Source organism: Neomonachus schauinslandi, chromosome 14, assembly GCF_002201575.2.
Source record: "Neomonachus schauinslandi chromosome 14, ASM220157v2, whole genome shotgun sequence".
Classification (NCBI taxonomy): Eukaryota; Metazoa; Chordata; class Mammalia; order Carnivora; family Phocidae; genus Neomonachus; species Neomonachus schauinslandi.
The window spans coordinates 52,463,094-52,484,054 of NC_058416.1; the positions used below are offsets into that span (position 1 = coordinate 52,463,094).

At 39.8% G+C, this 20,961-nt stretch overlaps 1 protein-coding gene across 1 annotated transcript in view; it reads right to left on the reverse strand.

Annotated features, from left to right (window-relative positions):
* Positions 1-20,961, reverse strand: part of LPIN2 (lipin 2) — a 61,706-nt gene that overhangs the window by 6,925 nt on the left and 33,820 nt on the right. Inside the window, exons 5-14 of the mRNA XM_021686042.1 lie at positions 14,799-14,906; positions 14,018-14,144; positions 12,825-13,170; positions 9,413-9,512; positions 6,324-6,511; positions 4,213-4,306; positions 3,740-3,809; positions 2,880-2,969; positions 2,033-2,115; positions 897-1,041 (exon numbers count right to left, since the gene is read on the reverse strand). Of these exons, the coding sequence (XP_021541717.1) occupies positions 897-1,041; positions 2,033-2,115; positions 2,880-2,969; positions 3,740-3,809; positions 4,213-4,306; positions 6,324-6,511; positions 9,413-9,512; positions 12,825-13,170; positions 14,018-14,144; positions 14,799-14,906 (1,351 nt within the window). The remainder of the gene's footprint in view (positions 1-896; positions 1,042-2,032; positions 2,116-2,879; positions 2,970-3,739; positions 3,810-4,212; positions 4,307-6,323; positions 6,512-9,412; positions 9,513-12,824; positions 13,171-14,017; positions 14,145-14,798; positions 14,907-20,961) is intronic.

Sequence of the window (20,961 nt, forward strand, 5' to 3'; positions counted from 1 at the left end):
TGAAAATAACGGTATATCACTTTGATGGAATTATATGCAACAAGTAAAAGTTTCCAATAATATGTAGTCATTGAGAGATTGCTAAGATATAATGTTAAGCGAAAAAGGATCTTAATCTCTAAAATATAGGTGTGTGTGTGTGTGAGTAAATGTATAGTGTGTGTGTGTGTGTGTGTAGGGGGATGTATAGGAAAGAAATACATAAATATGATTATTGTAATAATAAAAAGGAAAAAAAAATCAGCTGAAAACAGTTTACAACCAGAGTCTGAATATTTACAAAATCACCACCAGTGTTTCAGGGCCTCAGCTCAAGGCAGGATGGTTTCTGTTGCGCTGGCATGCACCCAGCCCAGCACCGCATGCAGAGCTTGCTTACAAGAAGCTGAGGGAGCCACTGCCTGAATGATGTTCTGGAATTCTAAGAGATATTTCTGATTCCCCCAAGAAACCAAACGTCTCTGCTCTTCCTCCATACCCTAGGACACAGCAAGACCATTTCAAACTGAAAACAGGGGAAAAGGGGTGGGAAACAAACAGGAAAGAGGAAACTGCACCTAAATAAGAAAAGGCAATTTCTCTGTGGCTCCTAAAGGACAGTGTATGGCCCAGTGATGGGCTGGCTGGGCAAGATTCATCTGGGAAACAGGTTAAAAATACAGATCCCTTGGCTCATTCCTAGAAATTGATGTGGGAGGTCTGGGGTCCACGTCCCAGGTTCCCCAGGTGATCCCCAGGGAGGGAGACGCTGTCCTACTGTGTGTGAGCGTTTACATGAGCACACACAGTGTCCTGTGTGCAGGGGTTGGGATAGCATGGACAGAAGAGGAAGCATGGCTAATTAAACAGTTACTAAAATAAGCTGACTGGATCCACACGGATCACACACGACTCACAATCTGGTCCGAAGAGAGTCGAAGAGACTTCTTATATGAGGTTGTGCCGGCATGGCTTGGGGGCTCTGTGGGAACAGGGTCCACTTTGATGGACTCTTCGAGCTCCTGTGACCCCTCATCACTCGATGAGTCATCCTCAGCCGGCCTATTCAACAGCAATCCAGTTACTCAAGAGGCAGCAGGGCATTTTACTAAGAGCTTTTCATTTAGGATCAAAAAGAGATCCTAAATCCATTCTAGGGTTTGGAAGAGTTGTTTCCTCTGTTTCCAGAGTATTCCTATCATGAAGTGAGAAGGCCATCCTCCTCCTCGCTCTCATGACTAGCCAACAGTGACAGTCTGGCCATGACTGATTATCTTCTGCTATGACTGGTGAATGCTACTAGGTCTACTGACTCTTGTTGAAAAGATATGGATGTTTCAAAAGATGCAAACTGCAGAAAATGTAATTACTTACACAGATTTTAAGAATAAAAAAGATTTGATATAACCCCTTTAACAAAAGAGGGCAAAGAGCAAGAAAATGAATGCTCAGGCTTAGACCAACTACTGAATTAAAGAGCTGGAGTGGGAAAAGGAAAGAATCTGGTTGGTGAAGTACAAGAACAGCAGGAACGAGAACAGGATGCATGGTGGCACCTTCTTTCAGGGCCAGCCAATCTATATATCCAGCAATCTGTATATCCAACAGTGGGGTGCGGGGGCTGGAACTCATGACCCTGAGATTGAGACTCACGTGCTCTACTAACTGAGCCAGTCAGGTGCATCTTTAAACTCTTCTGCATCTCCCTTTTGCGCCTGACAGGAAGCCAGGGAGCAGGGGCCAGGGACAGCACATCTTAAGGCTCCTCAAGATCCCTTCCCAGAGGCCTCCATTTCGCAGGCATCTGATTCCATGGCTCCAGGATGGGAGCAAGACATTTAAAAAGCAGTGATGGGTATATTTACTCCTCTGAGCTGGTTATCTTTTTTAGAAAAGCAGAAGTTATGCACCAACAAGCCACTCACTGTCATGGTTGTCCATAAGAGAAAGAGATTTCTGACTAGAAATTAAACAAAACTGTCAAAATCAATTTGAATACAACGGCTAAATAGCCCAAGTCCTGTGAGCCCAGAGGAAAGACAGGGCGCCCCACCTGCCACTGGCTGGCTCCTTAGCACTCGATGCCAGGTCACTGGTCGGCGGCACATCAGATCTCCCTTCCTTGGCCTCTGGCAGCTAAAACAAGAGAATAACGGCAATGTGCAATTTTTCCCTCCCAGCGACTGACAGGTAAAAATGTCTCAGCAGCCCTCTCCAGGAGTGAGCAAAATGGTTTTCTGAATCCACAACTTAAAAATGCTTAAGAAATAGACTTTCTCTACTTTGAGCCAAAGGACAGAAATCTGAGACAGAAGTCACATGCTGCTATGCAAAAAGCTGTCAGTACACAAAGCCCCAAGTGAAAATTTTAAAAGGGCACTATTTCAAGTCACAGAATAGAATTCGACAGGCCCACACTCATTAGTCTGTGCCAGGGACACCGGTACTACAGAATGCAAGTCACTGATGCCACTGCCACCGCCATCTCCTCCTTGGGAGAAGAACAAGCTCTTGTTTCTGTCTGGAAGATAATGTGGTGAGCAAAGCGGAAACACACAGGCTTTGGAGCTGGACTCTCGGCCAAACCCTAGCTCCAACCCTCTCCAGTTGTGTGCGCTGGGTGAAGCGACTTCACCTCTCTGCGCCCCAGTTTCTTTGCCTGTAAAGTGGGAGCTCAGACATCTGTACTGCCGGGCTACAGTGAAGGTGAGGGTAAAATAAAGCGTCTAGCATGGTACCTCCACATCTCACTGTTCAAAAATGGGGACTCTTACTATTGTAACAGAGTATTATATAGTCCAAACTGACTTTCTTGTGCTTGGCAAAAAGGTTTTTTGAATAAATCAAAGAATCACTTCTTTTCAGCCCATGGAACAAATTACCTCCTCCAGGTCAGTTACCTGTTTCGTCATGCTTTCTCTCTTACGCCAAAACCACCAGCGACCAGACTTCTTTGGCATCTTATCTTTGACCCAGGACTCGACTGTGGCCTGGAAATGATCAACTTGGGTCAGTCTAGCCATCTGTCTGTCATAAAGACCCAACTACTTTCTACCATCAGCCTGTAGGATGGTGCCTTATCATGGAATGTGAGCAACATTCTCCACACCTCCCCAAGTCCTCTAGAGTCTGTAACACCTCCGAAAGGCAGGCAGTCCTCTTTTGTGATGGTGCAGCTTCGTGGCGGGTCTGTGGTAGGAGACTGGGTCGTCTGGCTATAGAGGAGCAGGCGGGTGGGGGGGGGGGGGGGGGTGCTGCCAGGTGGGCTGCTCTCATTTCTTTACCCTTGGAAAACATGTTCTTATGAGTTCTGAAGACCAACTAGGCTGATAGACAAATTTAGAACTTTCAGGTTTTACATACTAGACTTATTAGCCACAATCTGACCCAATCACACTGATGTCACACTTCTGGTGGCCACATCACCTTCTTCTTGCTGCTTCTTTCCATATTAATGAGGAATTTTTTTTTTCATTCTGTATTTAGCTAACAATAAAATCTCTCAACATTTATACCCAGTCAGAAACCAGTATAAATACCTAAGAAAAATGACAAAGATATGGCAGCCCAGCAAATTTCCTAGATTTTGGGCATAAGATAGTTTGAGTGGGCACAAAGAACTCTTTAGATCTTCTCTAATATTAATTTTAAACAAAACTCTGAATAGTACCCAGTTTAGAAATATGCACATATGGATGTTTCTAAATATCTTATGCTATAGATAGTTTTAAAAAGGAAACGAAATGGTGGATCATCTCACCTTTGGCAGACTCTTCTGGAATACTTGCAAGCTAAGGATCATGGGAGCAGCCAAAGCCCAGTTATAGTAACTGTGGAATAAAAATTGTGCAAAACCATTACACAGAGAAGGAAGAGAGTGAGAGAGAAAAGAAAGGGGAAGAGAGGGAGGGAGAGAGAAAAGAGGATGGGCGTAGAAACAACATAAAATTCCTTATTCTTTTCAGTGACGAGATGATCAGCTAAATTTTTTGTCACATGAATGACCTTTGCTTCAAGCCAAACTTCTCTGAGCAGAGATCCAGTAAAATATCTAAGATATATTTCAATACTTCACTGAAAAATAAGGTTGAGGCTTCTCTTTCACTTCAAAGTCACTAGTCCATTTATGGGAGATGGCACATTTTATGGCAAGAAAACTGTAACAGTTAAAAAGAGCACTCTGAAAAAAACTCTGCAAGAGTATTCAACAATTACAAAAGCAGGAGTATTTACCGGTTATATATCCGTATTACAAGGTTAGGATTGTCTATAAGCCCAGGGTTTTCTGCAAATTCATGATAAGTAATGATATGCTCCATGAATTTTTCTGCAATGTAAAATAATAATGATCCTTTGGTTAGAGATTACATAAATTCCTAAATGAGATTATCACAACTCTATGTTGAAGGAACTATAGGATAAAATGAGTCCTTTAAAAAAAACCCTTTTTTACATTCATCAAAAGCAAAGTATCAGACACATTTTTTTTTATCCAGGACAAGAAGGAACACTTCTCCTTTTTCTATCCTTCCCCTCTTCCACCACTCCTCCCGCAGTTAAAAAAAAAACAAAAAGCCACAAAAAACCCCACAAAACCACAACAACAACAAAAGAAACATAGGAGGGATATGCCAGAGACTTTCAGGAAAATAGATTACAGATGTGGCGGGGGCGGGGGACGGCGGAGGGGGAGAGGAGAGAGAAAGAGAGATGAAGACACAAAGACACGTGTGCATACACACACTCTCTCGAACTAATGAAAACTGCAGTTTCATTCTTAACACAGACAAACTTTACTAGCAGGCAACTGTGTAACTAGGGAATATTCATGGGGATCTTACATCTTTAAGTGCATGCTACATTAGAAAAACAAAACATTTTACAATTGCTTGGAGGAAAAAAAAACCTAAAAAACACACATCAGAATTTAGTTTAGGGTCTGTCAAGAAATGAATCCCAAAGTTCTCAAGAAATGAATGAGGATTCTGCATGAATCTGTGTGCTCTGTTCCTAAACTTGCACTCTAGTAGATCTAGGCTAACAGAGAATTTTCTCACCAGGATTTTTCCTCCTGGTGATGTGTATATTACTTTTACTTGCCATTTCTGCCTCCTCCAATAAAAAAAATCTGGGTAACTTAGGCAGGATTTGTTAAGTGTAAATCTTATAGTTTATGTAACTGTGTATTTTCCATTCCACCCCCCACCTATAATTTTTAAAGTGAAGGCTTATGAGGATTAAGAGCTATTGGCCATAACAGACTCTTAATTTCTTGCAAATAATAAAACAAATAGAATTAAGAGATGGAGAAGAAAGAGGCATAATGAGCGCCCTGTGACCTTTATTTCTTTTAAAGATTTTATTTATTTGACAGAGAGAAACACAGCGAGAGAGGGAACACAAGCAGGGGGAGTGGGAGACGGAGAGGCAGGCTTCCCGCCGAGCAGGGAGCCCGATGTGGGGCTCCATCCTAGGACCCTGGGATCATGACCTGAGCCAAAGGCAGACGCTTAACGACTTAGCCACCCAGGTGCCCCCGCCCTGTGACCTTTAAAAAGAGAAAGATTCAGCAAAGCACAATTGTAACACTCAGGGCAGCCAGTCTGCCAAACACAGGACTTCAGCTGCTCTGAGAGGGAGAGAAGTTGTGGAAGGAAAATCTTTCCTTAGAGGAAAATCAATCAGGGGCCACCAGCCAAACTGAGAAAATATGAAGAAGAATTTAGGTTACAAAGGAAGGCAAAGCCAGAAAGGCCAAAGAACTTGGGAAAGATACACACGACTGCTTGACCTACCGAGTCATCTGAATTGGCTCCGCTAAAGATCCTTCCTTTCTCTGGAGCAACGGTACTTTCCGGGGCCAAGTCTCAAGACTGAGACAGAAAGTAACCCCTTCTTCTTACTAGAAGGACTATTTCCTCAATGGACAATTAATTTTCCATAACTTCAGGCCCTACTCTGATGTCTCAAGCCCAGCGCTTTCCAGGAGGGCAGCTGGGACCCAGCCCACACACATTTCAACTTCATAGATGAGAAAATGGACACAGCGTGAGCTGACCCTGACCGCTCTGCCAACAGGGCAGCCTGAAAACGCTCCCTCTTCAAGTGAAATGAGTGCCTGCAAGGCATTCTCAACTCACCCAAGCCATTTATTTGTAAGGTCAACCCCTACGAGGTACCTTAAAATGAGGGGCTAAAGGTCTGATATTAAAGGGAGGTATCTGTTACCTGCACAAGTTCATTCAAGAATTTAATACCCTGAGATGGCTAACCAGCAGGTTTTCTATCAAATGATGACCAGGCTGCTTTCTCCAGTGAAGACAAGCCACAATTGCTCGACATACCTTTGGAAATTTCTCCGTTCTCACTGAGACCCCCACAAAGGGAGAGGGTGACATCAGGCAAGTCCATGGCAGAATCTGAGAGGCACTCGGTGCCGCTATCTGCAGCTGCACTTCCCACGGACTGTGGGGACTGGGAGCCAGAGAGCGTGTCAGACTCAGGCCACTGCCGGGAGCCAGGGTCCGATTCACTGTGGGCAGCGGACGGGGAGAAAAGGATTTGCCTTATTGCAACTTCTTGTATTCGTAGCTTATTACATGGTTCTCTGGGGGCTTGAACCAAATAATATATCCCCTTAAAAAAGGATCAGACTGACCCACAGACACACCTTAGGGTAGAGTTTAGAATCGTATCATAAATGACATTAAAAATAACCTAACAGCACTGAAGAATTAACTGTGAATACAGTAAATATGTCACAAAAATCACTACAGTCATTCCCAGTAAGACAAACTTTTCAACTACAGCCTTTCTGATTTTAATTAAAGGAGTAAAAGACTTATAACCATTTATTTACACTTCCATGATGAAAATGACGGAGTAATTAAGAAAAATCTGATGTTTGGAAACCTTTGATCCTAACTTCCTAGAAAAAGCTGTGGTACTATATACATCCTGTAGAAAATTACTATAGTTCAGAGCTGTCTAGGTTTTTCTAAATTCATTTGTTACTTCGCAAAATAGAACAGAGAAATTAAACAAGAGAGAATCTCAGGAGGGTAGACCTACCTTCAAACAAAGATTTTGAGAAATAAACTATTCTTACACTAGTGAGGTTCAGGACTAAAGGTGAAGTTATTCAATATTTTCATTTTTCTAGATGGTAAAGGCATCGAAGCCAGGTTTTTAAAAGATGATCTTGAGGGAAATTTTGTAATGGAGCATAAATCTGAATGAAAAGGAACAGGAAATGGTGCAAGTTTCTTATTCATGACTGTTTACTGCTCCACATTCTTTGAATGGACATTTAATGTCACAATGTTCTAAAAATTTCAAATTCTTTTATTTTATTCAAAAAGCCAATATACTTAATGTTATGTGATCCAGTGAAGTTTTATGATCTTTAGAAAAAAACTCTCAAATTTGAGCAGCAGGTGGCAGCAAAGTATGGATAGGCCATAAATAGAAAGCAGCTTCCAAAGCTATTAGGTTTTGCATTTGAACCAACACAAGATTTAGGTTTCTGGAAATTTCTTTCTTAATAGCAATGCACACCCAGTCCAAAATATTGAGATTAATTAGATCCTAACAGAATGTTCTTCTCACTGGAAGTGGTGAAAAAGCCAAAGCTGCTGTAAAGCAGCAAAACCTGTTATGTTGGCGTCAGGGGGTGAGGCTGACCCCTGGGTAAAACACAAACAGAAGACTGGGATGTTTCTGCTTTCTCCTGGGCCCATGGCTAGGTCCCCTTGTAGTCAGATGTGGCCAAGTGACCATATGACCGAATTTTTAGATGTGGACAGAAAGGGTGTACTGTGCCCTTCCCAAACCTGGCTCCTGAAAACTCCCGTGTGAGCCTTTCTCTTTTCCCTGTGGAGACTCTAAGAGAATGGTGGAGCCTCAAGATGGAAGAAAAGCTTGTGCTCCTGAATCCCTGGGTGTAAGGTGCCTGGCACCAAACATCAGCACTGGAATATCATACGAGCAAGAAATAAACTTCTACTGTGGTAAGCCACTGAGGTCCTGCGTTTTGTCAGGGCAGCTGGTGTTATCCTAACCAATGTAACTTCTAAATACTTGGAGGATGCCATCTGACTCAACATGTTGCCAAATCTACAAGAGTGGTGTGATCTATATTAATGTTTAGCTATAATTACAAATACTGGATACTTAATCAAGATGACATGGATCATGACAATTATAAAACAAATGCTGATAAGCATTACATCAGTCTCACTACCTTTAAGTATTCATGAAATGTCTCAAGAAATAATTTGTTCAGGAAGGAATAATCTTAACTTGGTGAATGGGCAATGACCTTAGGCAGTCAAATTATAATACGTCATAGTAAAGTTCCACTGCATTTCACTCTCATTTCTTAATCAATCTCTCCCCATTTTTTAAAAGGGAAACTAAGAAATCAATCCTTGGAATATCAATAAATAAGGACTGTGAAATCTGAAAGAAGGTGGTAATTCTAAGCTTACATTTTTAACTTTCTTATAAAAAAAAAATAGAGCACTTCCAGTTCTTTCACCTTAAAAACCCAACTATTACTTTATGTGAAGAAGATATTTTAAGACAAATTTAGGGTAGAGAGCTAGGAAAGAGTTTTAAGGACCTTCCAAAAATATCTATAAAAAAAATTAAATATCATATCCACCCCATTTTCCATTTTAAAATAAAAACTTAATATGTTTTTCAATAACTTATTTAAAAGTGCTTAATTATGTTTGCCTATAGCTCAGTATATTCAAACCATACCTTCCGTGGGGAAAAAGTAAATTGTTTTTTGTAATCACAGAGTCTTACAATGGAATTTCCCTAAGGATGGAAATGAACTTAGGAAAATTGTACAAATACACTGTATCTGAGGTTTTATAGGTATTTAAAGGGGAAAATCGTGTGGGGGGTGACAAATGGTGAGAGCTCTAGGGAAAATGCGGGGTGCACAGATCAGCTGGAATGGTGTCTCACTGGGCCCAGCCCAAGTTCAGAAAAAGCCTGGGAACTCAGACTCACTGAAGGAGTGCAGGCATTCTTTGTAAAATGTTTCTGAATAAAGATATATTACCTTTAAAACACATAATAAACGAAATAATGCTAATGAACTTTCCCAAGCATGTGGAGTTTGCATTAATAACTGGTAAGATTTGCTAATCTGAAGTCATAACCATTGGTATATCGTTACATAGGTTTAACTAGTATACCTCCTCTCATTATACTGAAAATTTCTTTATAAATAGGTAAATTATTAGTTTCAAATCACTACAAACAACACACATTTTTGAATTCCCCAAAATCTGAAGAAATCATCCAACTTAGCTAAAGATCACCATAACCTTGCTCCTTTGTCTCAGAATGTTTTGCTTCAGAAACAGCCATTATATGTCACAGCTATTCACCCTTCAACATCTAAGAAATACACTACCTCTTAGGGAAATAGAGGGCTGCAACTTCAGGTTCTAGAGCCTTTAAGTCATCCAGGTAAATATCATCAGGTCCCTGGTGCTGGCTTCTCTTGTGGACCCCTATTTTTATAAGAAAAATGCATCAGAGGTAAGAACTTAAGCTATTCTTCATTTACAACTCTTCAAGAAAACAAAGGTTTACAAACAATAAGACCAACCACGATTCAAACTGCATTTTATTTAATTTTTAAAGATTTTATTTGAGAGAGAGAATGAGCAAGAGAAAGAGAGCACGAGAAAGAGGGAGAAGGAGAAGCAGACTACCCTGCTCAGCAGGGAGCCCGACGCAGGGCTTGATCCCAGGACTCCAGGACCATGACCCGAGCAGAAGGCAGACACCTGACTCACTGAGCTACCTAGGCATCTCAACTGTGTTTTTATTTTTAAAGGTGTCAATTAAACTTTTCCTTGTGTTGGTTCCATCCATGCCAATGAAAGAGAAATTCGGTGTTATACACGTAACAGTTGCACAATAAACACATGCTAACTTCTTCTTTCATGTGCTGTTACATGAATAATCCTAGCCCCTGAATCATTTAGATTTCATGATGAAATTTTCTTGGAGTATGAATAAGCATGACCAAACTTGATGAAATCACTGGCACTGAGAAAGAGGTCATTATTCTAAAACTGTGAGGGAAGAGTTGCTAGAAACAGGAGTCACACGGTGCCGAAGTATCACCAAGCATTACCTTCTGACTGCAAAAGGACAAAAATGCTTTACAATGGATAAATCTGGCAGACAACACCTTAAAGAAGTGGTCACATTTAGAATCTCTAGTAGTGGGACATTATGAGATACAAGTACTCAATATATCCCAGAGGTAATCTTCAACTCAAAAAATAAACAATGTTAAACCCAAATCTAATTAAGCCTCTAAATCTGTACTGCCCACTACAGTTAAGTCACCAGTGTCCAAGTCTGAAGTGAGGTGTATAAAATGTGTTAAAAAAAAAATGTGTAAAACACACACGAGATTTAAGACTTACTATAAAAAAATGTAAAGTATCTCAATTTTTATATTGATTACATGTTAAAATTATAATAGTTTGGACTTACTAGCTCAGAATATATTACTAAACTTAATTTCACTTTTTTTTTTAATGTGAGAAGATTTAAAATGACATATGCAGCTCACATTGCGTTTCTATTGGGCAGTGTTGTTCTAGAGCTAACCTCCAATTTAAGGAAATACGGGGATGTCACCTTGAAAAAAAAACGATACATCCAGAATGTGAGAAAGCATCCAAGAGAATTGGCTGGGCTCTTGAAAAGGTCAGTATCATGGGTGCAGAGGGGGAAAGAGGTGCAGTGGTGTGTGTGTAGGAGAGTGAGGGAGTATGTGTGTGGGCAGGGCTGTTCTAAATTAAAAAAAGGTTAAACACAAGAACCAAGTGCAACATGTGAACCTTGATGACATCTTGGTTTGGGAAGAAAAAAAAAAAAACAAAAACAAAAAACAGCTAAAGCTTTTCTTGGCACATTGGGGGAAACACGAATATGAATTCTTCCAGATGGCAATGGTCCTGTGGGTTATGCAGTGGTCTTATTCTTCAAAGGTGTATCTTACAGTATTTAAAGGTGAAGTATCATAATACCTGCAAACTGTTTTCAAATGGTTTAGAACAATAAAAAACTGTGTAAGTGGAGAGAGAGAAGAAAGCAAATATGTATAAAACTTGATAATAAAAAGCTGGGGGGAAAAAGAATGAGGCCAAATGAATGGTAGAAACCACTCAGGGTTCCTATCTGGTCAGTTCCATACTACATGCAAAGAATGGGGGGGGGGGTCATTATTTCCCCCAGGGATTACCATGGGGTAGGAATAGGGGGTCATTATTTTCTAGACTGAAACAGAATATTCACCCTGAAAACTAGATTTTCCTCCTTACCAGTTCTTAGAACACATGGTTATGGGCCTTTGGTTGCAAAGGTGCTGAGCTACGAAAGAGCAGGTACCAAGGTAAGCTGGATCATCAGCTGGACGATCACATTTGGCCACAAAAATCCTTGAGAGTCAAATTCTTTCATTTTTATTTATTTTTTAAAAAAGATTTTATTTATTTGACAGAGACAAAGCGAGAGAGGGAACACAAGCAGGGGGAGTGGGAGAGGGAGAAGCAGGCTTCCCGCAGAGCAGGGAGCCCAATGCGGGGCTCGATCCCAGGACCCTGGGATCATGACCTGAGCCGAAGGCGGATGCTTAACGACTGAGCCACCCAGGCGCCCCAAATTCTTTTATTTGAAATACGTTCTTTTTTAAAAAATTTAAATTCAATTTAATTAACATATAGTGTATTATTAGTTTCAGAGGTAGAATTTAGTGATTCATCAGTTGCCTATAAGACCCGGTGCTCATTCCATCAAGTGTCCTCCTTAATGTCCATCACCCAGTTACTCCATCTCCCCACTCACATCCCCTCCAGCAACCCTGTTTGTTTCCTATAGTTAAGAGTCTCTTATGGTTTGTCTCCCTCTCTGTTTGTCTTATTTTTCCTTCCCTTCCCCTATGTTCATCTGTTTTGTTTCTTAAATTCCACTTATGACTGAAATCATACTTCTTTCTCTTGACTAAGTTCTTTCCAAGTGACTCTGAAGGTCCATACCTATAGTGGTTATTTATTCAGTTTGTGATTATTTAACCTTTGGTGTATTTGCAATTTTCAGGTAAGGTTTTACTTCCCTAAAAAAAATAGGGTCCAAGACCAGTGTTCAGACAGTATATTCTGGCTCCTACTGTACTAAAAAATGTCAATGGACAAACTTTGTATTTTTAAATAGTAAGAATGTTCTGATTTATTAAACTTATATTCCAAAAGTGAGACAGAGCTGTTGAGCCAAGAGTCGGACCCGATCTGTTATGTTTTAGAGGGCAATAATCAATGAAAGAAGAGAACACATACTAAAAATTAGTGTACATTTATTTATATCCCATGTTATTGGAAAAAAAGTGGACTTAATTTGGCCTCCACTAACCAGATGTTTCAGGTGAAAACATTTTTCTCTCATCTAATTTTTTCTTTTTGAACATATAATTTTTGGGGGATTCCACTTTATTGGCATACTTTGTCAATAAAATGGTTAATTTTATGCATTCACTGATTTGAACATGCTCATTAACTTTTTCAATAAATGCCTCCCAAGGGTGTACTGAGCAGTCAGGAGAGAGCAGGACGAAGTGAGAGTCCTGCTTCAGTAGAATCCATAGTGCAGTGGGGAAGCCCCATTAAATAAGCAATCCTCACAGTGTGTGCTAGGCTCTGGTCAGGGGAGTACCACTACAAAGGCAGCCATCATGTATCATCTGAAATACTGAAATAACTTATCATGTAAATTTACAGTACCTGATGCCAATTCAAACAAATGATTACCTTTCTTCTTTGATGGCGAGTCTACTTTCGCTGCAGGTTTTGATTCTGAGGGGGCCTCCACTAATGACGGGTTAGGAAGGTGGTCTGCATCTAACATAGATGAAATCTGAGGAGGCTCCAGGGGAGGTTCGAGAAGTTCTGCAGCAGAAGTTGCACCACTCATCTGCTTACACAGGGCTCTAGGTTTGGGTTTCACTATGGTACAGACCATTTCTCCCATGGAAGCATCTTTTTCAACTTCACTTATGAGGTTGTCCTCACTGGGAATTACCCGAAAATGGGTATTTTCTGACGGTGTAATTGTAGCTGTCCTAGGATGATGGTCAGATCTCTCTCTTTTGCTGACCTAAAAAAAAGTTTAATTGTTTAAACTACCTTCAAAGGTATCTGTTATAATCTATTTCTTAAGCTGGATGCAGGTAAATGTATTCATTTTATTTATAAAAACACATTTGGTAAACATGATTTTGTATGTGTGAGACATTTCATAATTAAGAAGTGGGAAAAATAACTGCTTTTTGTTCAGTATCATGACATTTACACAAAAGAGTTCTATTTCAAACTGCTATACTATGAAGAGTTAAACACCGGAGAAGACAAAGGAAATAAGACAATTTTTAGGTGCTAAGAGGTAGAATATTCATTTTCAGGCATAAAACTTGAGTGCTTTATGAAAATTTAGCCCTGCTTGGACTATACCTCAAGGCTCTGCTACAATAGTGTAAAAGTGGGTAGTCAAGTCTCAATGCAAATCACACATATAAGGAAATGTGTATTTTAAAAAAAAAAAAACTTAGAGGGTTCTAAATACTTTCTCAAGTAATGTATCTTTCCAATTCTTTCATTACGAGCTGGCAAAAAAGCTTTCATAAAATCAACTTCCTATTTAAAACTTAAGTGTGGAAATTCTAGTTTCCTTTACGTACCTTTTAAATGTTCCTAATTAAAATGTTAATTAACAATCAACATTATTTACTAAATAGAAACACACACAAAATAATGCTGGATTCCTTCTGTTGCAGTTATGAAAAATGGTAACTGTGGATTTCCTCACGTGACCACATGAGGGCACTACCATCATTTATATTCACGTGCGCTGGCTCAGAAATCACCCCTCCCCCTTTTACACAATGACAGACCCACCTCACAGGTTTTTAACTGGACATACTCCACAGGCAAGTAAACATTAGTACCTTGGTGGACTCTGGGAACCCACCCCACGTCCACTCCATGTGGGACTCAGATCTGAGCAGGCTCTCGGCAGGTTTCACCTCCAGCTCTGAATCACTCTTAGGACACACTGCTGCTGGGGAATAGGGGCTATAAACACAGGACAAAGAAATGTGATGCCTTTTAAGTCAGGGAACTTCAGTCTTGCGAGCTCGACAGATTAAAAGAAATGTAAGTTTGAATATATCAACTTTATCCTTCCAATATAAAGACTCTATTGAAGGGAATATCAATTATTTCTTCCATGTGCGTTCTTTAGTAATAATAAAACCACCAACAACCAGTTATCTATTGAGGACTTGTTGGGTTCTCTGTAAACACCTTTATATGCATTATCCCACTGATTCTCACAAGAAATCACTGAAAAAGGTAATTTTACAGGAGATGAAATGCACAGAAAGATGGGTTAAATTAACAGTACATGAGAGAAACTGGATTTGAACATGGAACAAAGTGTGACTCCATGTTTCTTCACACTATCCAGTTACAGTTGACACTTTAAGAATTGTAGAGGGCCAAATTCTATGCTGATTATGCAGATCTACACTGGCCTACACTGTGAGCCTAAGTGAGATCAAGTTTAGGAACAAAATAATTATTGAGAGGAAAAATACATATTCATGTTACAAGTACATATCCATTCAGTTGTCTGTATGAGAGAAATGAGAAATATAATTACTGTCAAATAACAGAAAAGCTATTTAATATATCTTAAAGAAACTGAGAAATTTTGAAAATACTTACTTGTCTAAAGGGGACCAGTCTCCGTCAGATAAGGGGTAGTGATCCCCAGAATGGAAGAGCAAAGGTTCCTTATATTCATCTTCCTTTAAGGAAGCATTTGAAGATCCTCTGTGAAAGGATAAAAACAAAGTCAGGAACAATGACATTATGTCAGCTTAAAAATATCCCCAAATCTACCAACACATGTTTAGAGGATACAAATGAAGAAGGCTAAGTGATTAATAATTACTCCTCTTAAAAGGAAAATGAGAAGGAGAAGGGGGATTCACTGATGCCACCCACCATACACGACTGCAATCACTACTGAAGTATGGGATAGACAGGAAGGACAGAAAAGATGTGATTAAAAATTCCCTTTTACAGCCCTTCAAGGTAATTGATTCAAAGGCTAGAAAACTAAAGCTTTATGTAGATTTCATCCAATCCTTACAAATCTGAGGTAAAGACTATCCTATTTTAGGTATTAAATAATCAAGGATCCAGAGAAGTTTAGTAATTTGCCCAAAATCAAAGAACTAGTAAGTAGCTGAATTCAAAACAAGTAAGCCCTTGTTCTTTCACTATACTCTCCTGTATATTACAGCAAATACAAGACTATGAGCTAAAGATGAGCTATGGTTCAAAAATTCAAAAATACCCTAAAAACTCTTAAAAACACACAGAACTTATTTTTCTTTTTGTTTGGACCAAGAATTAGCTGAGAACTTTCTCCTTATTTAGAATCTACCTGACGTGGGGCTATGAGGAAGATGATACAGAAACACGATAAATGCTTTTATTTATTTATTTATTTATTTAAGATTTTATTTATTTGACAGAGAGAGATACAGCGAGAGAGAGAGCACAAGCAGGGTGAATGGGAGAGGGAGAAGCAGACTCCCCGCTGAGCAGGTAGCCCAATGTGGGGCTCAATCCCAGGACCCTGGGATCATGACCTGAGCCGAAGGCAGACGCTTAACGACTGAGCCACCCAGGCGCCCCACGATAAATGCTTTTAAAGATTCATACAGAGACCTCAGAACTACAGGAGGATGAACTAATGCTAATAAGATTTTAATTAATTCACCCTTTGGTTTTCTTGAATTTGCACAGTTAATGTAACTAACTTGCCATATAACCTTGAAAACATCCCTCAGAAGCACTGTAGGCCCCAGTTATTCATCTTTAGTTGGAAATTAACCACTTGTCCTATTTCAGAGTCTATATGAGATTTATGCAGTATATGTTGAAAGCTCTGTAAAGTATAAAGAAAAGTCCAAAGAAAACCTCTGAAAAGTGTAAAGAAAGCACTATACTTTCCAGTTTGAGAGCTTCTTATAGAAAATTCTACATTCTACCAGAACAGATATTCTATGTAAAATGAGAATATCTGTATAACTTAATTTGGCAAACTAAAAACAGAGGTAGAAATCAGTTTATTAACTTTTAATACTGCCTTTCTTCCTTTATATCCTCATTGAATGTGCTCTGCTTTCCCACTAAGTCTGCCATGTCATAGTTTTTCCACATAGCTGCATCTTCTAACTTAAGGTTTTCCTAACTCTAATTTTTCTGAGAGAAAGAAGATAAACTCTGGCATAGTATCTCATTCAGGGGGAGAAAAAGGCAGACATCTAGGTAAAAATACCTATTTTTTAAAAAATGAAACTCAAACGGTAAAAACTGTAAAAAGGGAAAACCAGATGCTTATGAATAGTCCTTACTTGACAAATCTGAAAGCATAAAACAGCCTGACCCAACACTATTCATGTATTTGAAAGTGCTTTAAAAAGTACTATGTAGGGCGCCTGGGTGGCTCAGATGGTTAAGCGTCTGCCTTCGGCTCAGGTCATGATCTCAGGGTCCTGGGATCGAGTCCCACATCGGGCTTCCTGCTCCTTGGGAGCCTGCTTCTCCCTCTGCCTCTCTCTCTCTCTGTCTCTCATGAATAAATAAATAAAATCTTTAAAAAAATAAAAAAAAAATAAAAAAAATAAAAAGTACTATGTAAAAGTCACAGAAACTTATTAAAAATATTTTATTTTTGGAACATATTTCACTGTAGTATAAAAAGTAAACCCAGAAGAGTTCAGCAAACTGGATTTAGTAAAATACTGAGAGAGACAGGAAGATCGACATCAGGCACCATTAAGAATTTTACAACCCCGGGGAAGATACGAAATGGTCTTCTCTGGGCACATTCTGACAAAAATAAATCCCTTTAGTTTAGACCTGTTAGATGATGGAAAAGGTTGCTGATGTTGAGGTTCCCTTCAGTCCTATGATTCATTAACTAAACTAAGACTTCTAAAAACTTGCTAAGTGCTTTTCAAAATGGTACACATGCCTGAGAACATTCGACCAGCCTAGGCTGACCACAACAGATTAACTCAAACTACATACACGACATGAGAATAAATGGGAGTGTAGATACTGGAATGTGAAGACAACGGTATGAACACTGACTACATCTATGTCAAAATACAAGACAAACATATACATTAACACTGAATAGCAGAGAATTTGCAGTAAGGTAAACAGTCTAACACCGAGTCAAGGTTGGAAGAAGTGGGAGGTTCAGCTGCCAAAATTCATACTAAGTGTATATAATAGAGCAATTCAGCATTCACAGATGCATCTCAACATGGCTTCAAATTTAATACCATTTTATAAACCAATTATCTTTTCTATTCAAAAACCAAGAGAGGTTACATAATGTATACAACTGTCAAAATTCACTCAATTGTATACCTGCATATTAAGTTCTATGGATATTACTGTATGTAAATTATACCTCAATCTTTTATTTTTAATTTTAATTTTTTTTTTAAAGATTTTATTTCTTTATTTGACAGAGAGAGAGCAGAAGCAGGGGGAGAGGCCAGGACCCTGGAATCATGACCTGAGCCGAAGGCAGCCGCTCAACCAACTGAGCCACCCAGGCACCCCTATACCTCAATCTTTTAAAAGCAGGAAGAAAATCAAAAGGAAGCTAAAATAGTATGAATTATCTAAGTGGGATAAATCAGAGGGACTAGATGAATTTTTCTCTATTTAACTGGTGGTATGTTAGAGATAAATGGGGTTGCTAACTACCATGACCGAAGATCACTAACTCTGTAAACAATGTTTATCCTCAGCCTTAGCACAGCTATTAGTCAATAAATTTCAGTGTGGCTAATGATCTCAGTTTGCATTTAGATATAGGACATTTCTCATAAAAGATGCCTCATAATAGGATTGAAAGGAGCCCTGCAATATTTCTCTGTCTACTGTGTCAGAAATGAAGGGGAGGGTGTGCCTGGGTGGTTCAGTCAGTTAAGTACCTGATTCTTGATCCCAGCTCAGGTCTTGATCTCAGGGTCGTGAATTCAAGCCCCACTTTGGGCTCAACAATGGGCGTGGAGCCTACTTTAAAAAAAAAAAGAAAGAAAGAAATGAAGGGGAGGAAAGGCAGGGAGCTGGCTGTAAGATTCCTGTCACCACAGAAAAACATGGAGCGTTCTCTAGAAGCCAGTTATTGATCAGGGGGTGAAGTATGCAGCCTCAGGGCAACAGATGCTGTTTATAAAGTCTTAGATTCCCTGTACTTAGCTTCCATGTATAACTTATCAACACATCTGCTTTGGTGGATTAAAAGAAGAGATTTCCTTTCTGATGCTGTGGTCTTAATTCTCCATTTTTTAAAAGGATTTTATTTATTTGTGTGTGTGTGTGTGTGTGAGAGAGAGAAAGAGAGAGCACAAGCAGGGGGAGCAGCAGGCAGAGGGAGAAGGAGAAGCAGGCTCCCCCCTGAGCAAGGAGCCTGATGTGGGACTCGATCCCAGGACTCTGGGATCATGACCTAAGCTGAAGTCAGACACTTAACTGACTGAGCCACCCAGGCGCCCCTTAATTCTCCATTTTTAACACTGCTGGGATTGTGCTAGAGCACCATCTAATTTGACAGGTCTCTTCCCTCCAAAAGACTGCTTAGCCTAGGTGCAATGTTTCCAATACATATACACACTAAAAATCCATCCATCCTCTGGAAGGACAAACAAGGTTTCCATGCTATATACAAGCCAAAGTCCATCTTGAGGGAGAGACTCACTAGGTACAGTTTACACAAAGCTCAGTGTAATTTAAAGCTCTCCAATTTTCGCCAGTGTGTTTCTTTTAGCTGTGCAATAGCAACCCTAAAGAATGATTTCATCTTTCACCTCCTTCCTTCAAGGAGCCTTAATTAACCTTAATTCCATTATCAATAAAATTCTTGAAAAGTAAAGAGAATGCAAGAATGCTATTTATCAACATAAAATAAAAACCGATTTTAGGGGGCACCTGGGTGGCTCAGTCAGTTAAGCGTCTGCCTTCGGCTCAGGTCATGATCTCAAGGTTCTGGGATGGAGCCCCGCAGCAGGCTCCCTGCTCCGCGGGGAGCCTGCTTCTCCCTGTGACCCTCCACACCCCTCCCTGCCAGCTTGTGCTTGCCCACGCGCTCTCTCTCAAATAAATAAGGAAAAAAAAATTTTAGGTATTTTTCTGGAAACAGAATTTGTTTCCTAAAGTGTAGGGGCCTGAGGATGGGAAGATATTTGAAAGCCGCAAACTTCCCAACCCCACCTAATTTCTACGTTGCACAACTGCAGAAGCAGTTGTTGACCTCCTATTCTTTTTTTCTGATTCTTTAACCTGTTTAATATGCTGTTAATACTTTTGACCCTAAATATCTTCCCCCCAATTATTTTAGAATCTAGATGCTGAGCTGGAAGGAGCCTTGCCAACCATGTAGTTCAATTCTCTTATTTCATAGATTAAGAAACAGGCCCAGGGGCGCATGGGTGGGTCAGGTGGTTCAGCTCAGGTCGTCTCAGGGTCATGAGATAGAGCCCTGTGCCAGGCTCCACACTCACTGGGGAGACTGCTTCTCTCCCTCTCCCTGCTCACTCTCTCAAATAAATAATCTTAAAAAAAAAAAAAAATTTAAAAAAGAAACAAAGGCCCAGACGAGAGTGATCAAGTAGCTGCTGTTCCACAATCAAAAATATAACGGGCCTACAGCATTACCTTGATCCCAAAACCAGACAAAGACCCCATCAAAAAGGAGAATTACAGACCAATATCCCTGATGAACATGGATGCAAAAATTCTCACCAAAATACTAGCCAATAGGATCCAACAGTACATTAAAAGGATTATTCACCATGACCAAGTGGGATTTATCCCTGGGCTGCAAGGTTGGTTCAACATCCGCAAATCAATCAATGTGATACAATACATTAACAAAAGAAAGAACAAGAATGATATGATCCTCTCAATAGATGCAGAAAAAGCATTTGACAAGTACAGCATCCTTTCTTGATCAAAACTCTTCAGAGTATAGGAATAGAGGGTACATACCTCAATATCATAAAAGCCATCTATGAAAAACCTACAGCAAATATCATTCTCAATGGGGAAAAACTGAGAGCTTTCCCCCTAAGGTCAGGAACGCGGCAGGGATGTCCACTATCACCACTGCTATTCAACATAGTATTGGAAGACCTAGCCACAGCCATCAGACAACAAAAAGAAACCAAAGGCATCCAAATCGGCAAAGAAGAAGTCAAACTCTCACTCTTTGCAGATGATATGATACTTTATGTGGAAAACCCAAAAGACTCCACCCCAAAACTGCTAGAACTCATACAGGAATTCAGTAAAGTGGCAGGATATAAAATCAATGCACAGAAGTCAGTGGCATTCCTATACACCAACAACAAGACAGAAGAAAGAGAAATTAAGGAGTCGATCCCATTTACAATTGCACCCAAAACCATACGATACCTAGGAATAAATCTAACCAAAGAGACAAAGGATCTGTACTCAGAAAACTATAAAATACTCATGAAAGAAATTGAGGAAGACACAAAGAAATGGAAAAACGTTCCATGCTCATGGATTGGAAGAACAAATATTGTGAAGATGTCAATGCTACCTAGAGCAATCTACACATTCAATGCAATCCCCATCAAAATACCATCCACTTTTTTCAAAGAAATGGAACAAATAATCCTAAAATTTGTATGGAACCAGAAAAGACCCCGCATAGCCAGAGGAATGTTGAAAAAGAAAAGCAAAGCCGGCGGCATCACAATTCCGGACTTCCAGCTCTATTACAAAGCTGTCATCATCAAGACAGCATGGTACTGGCACAAAAACA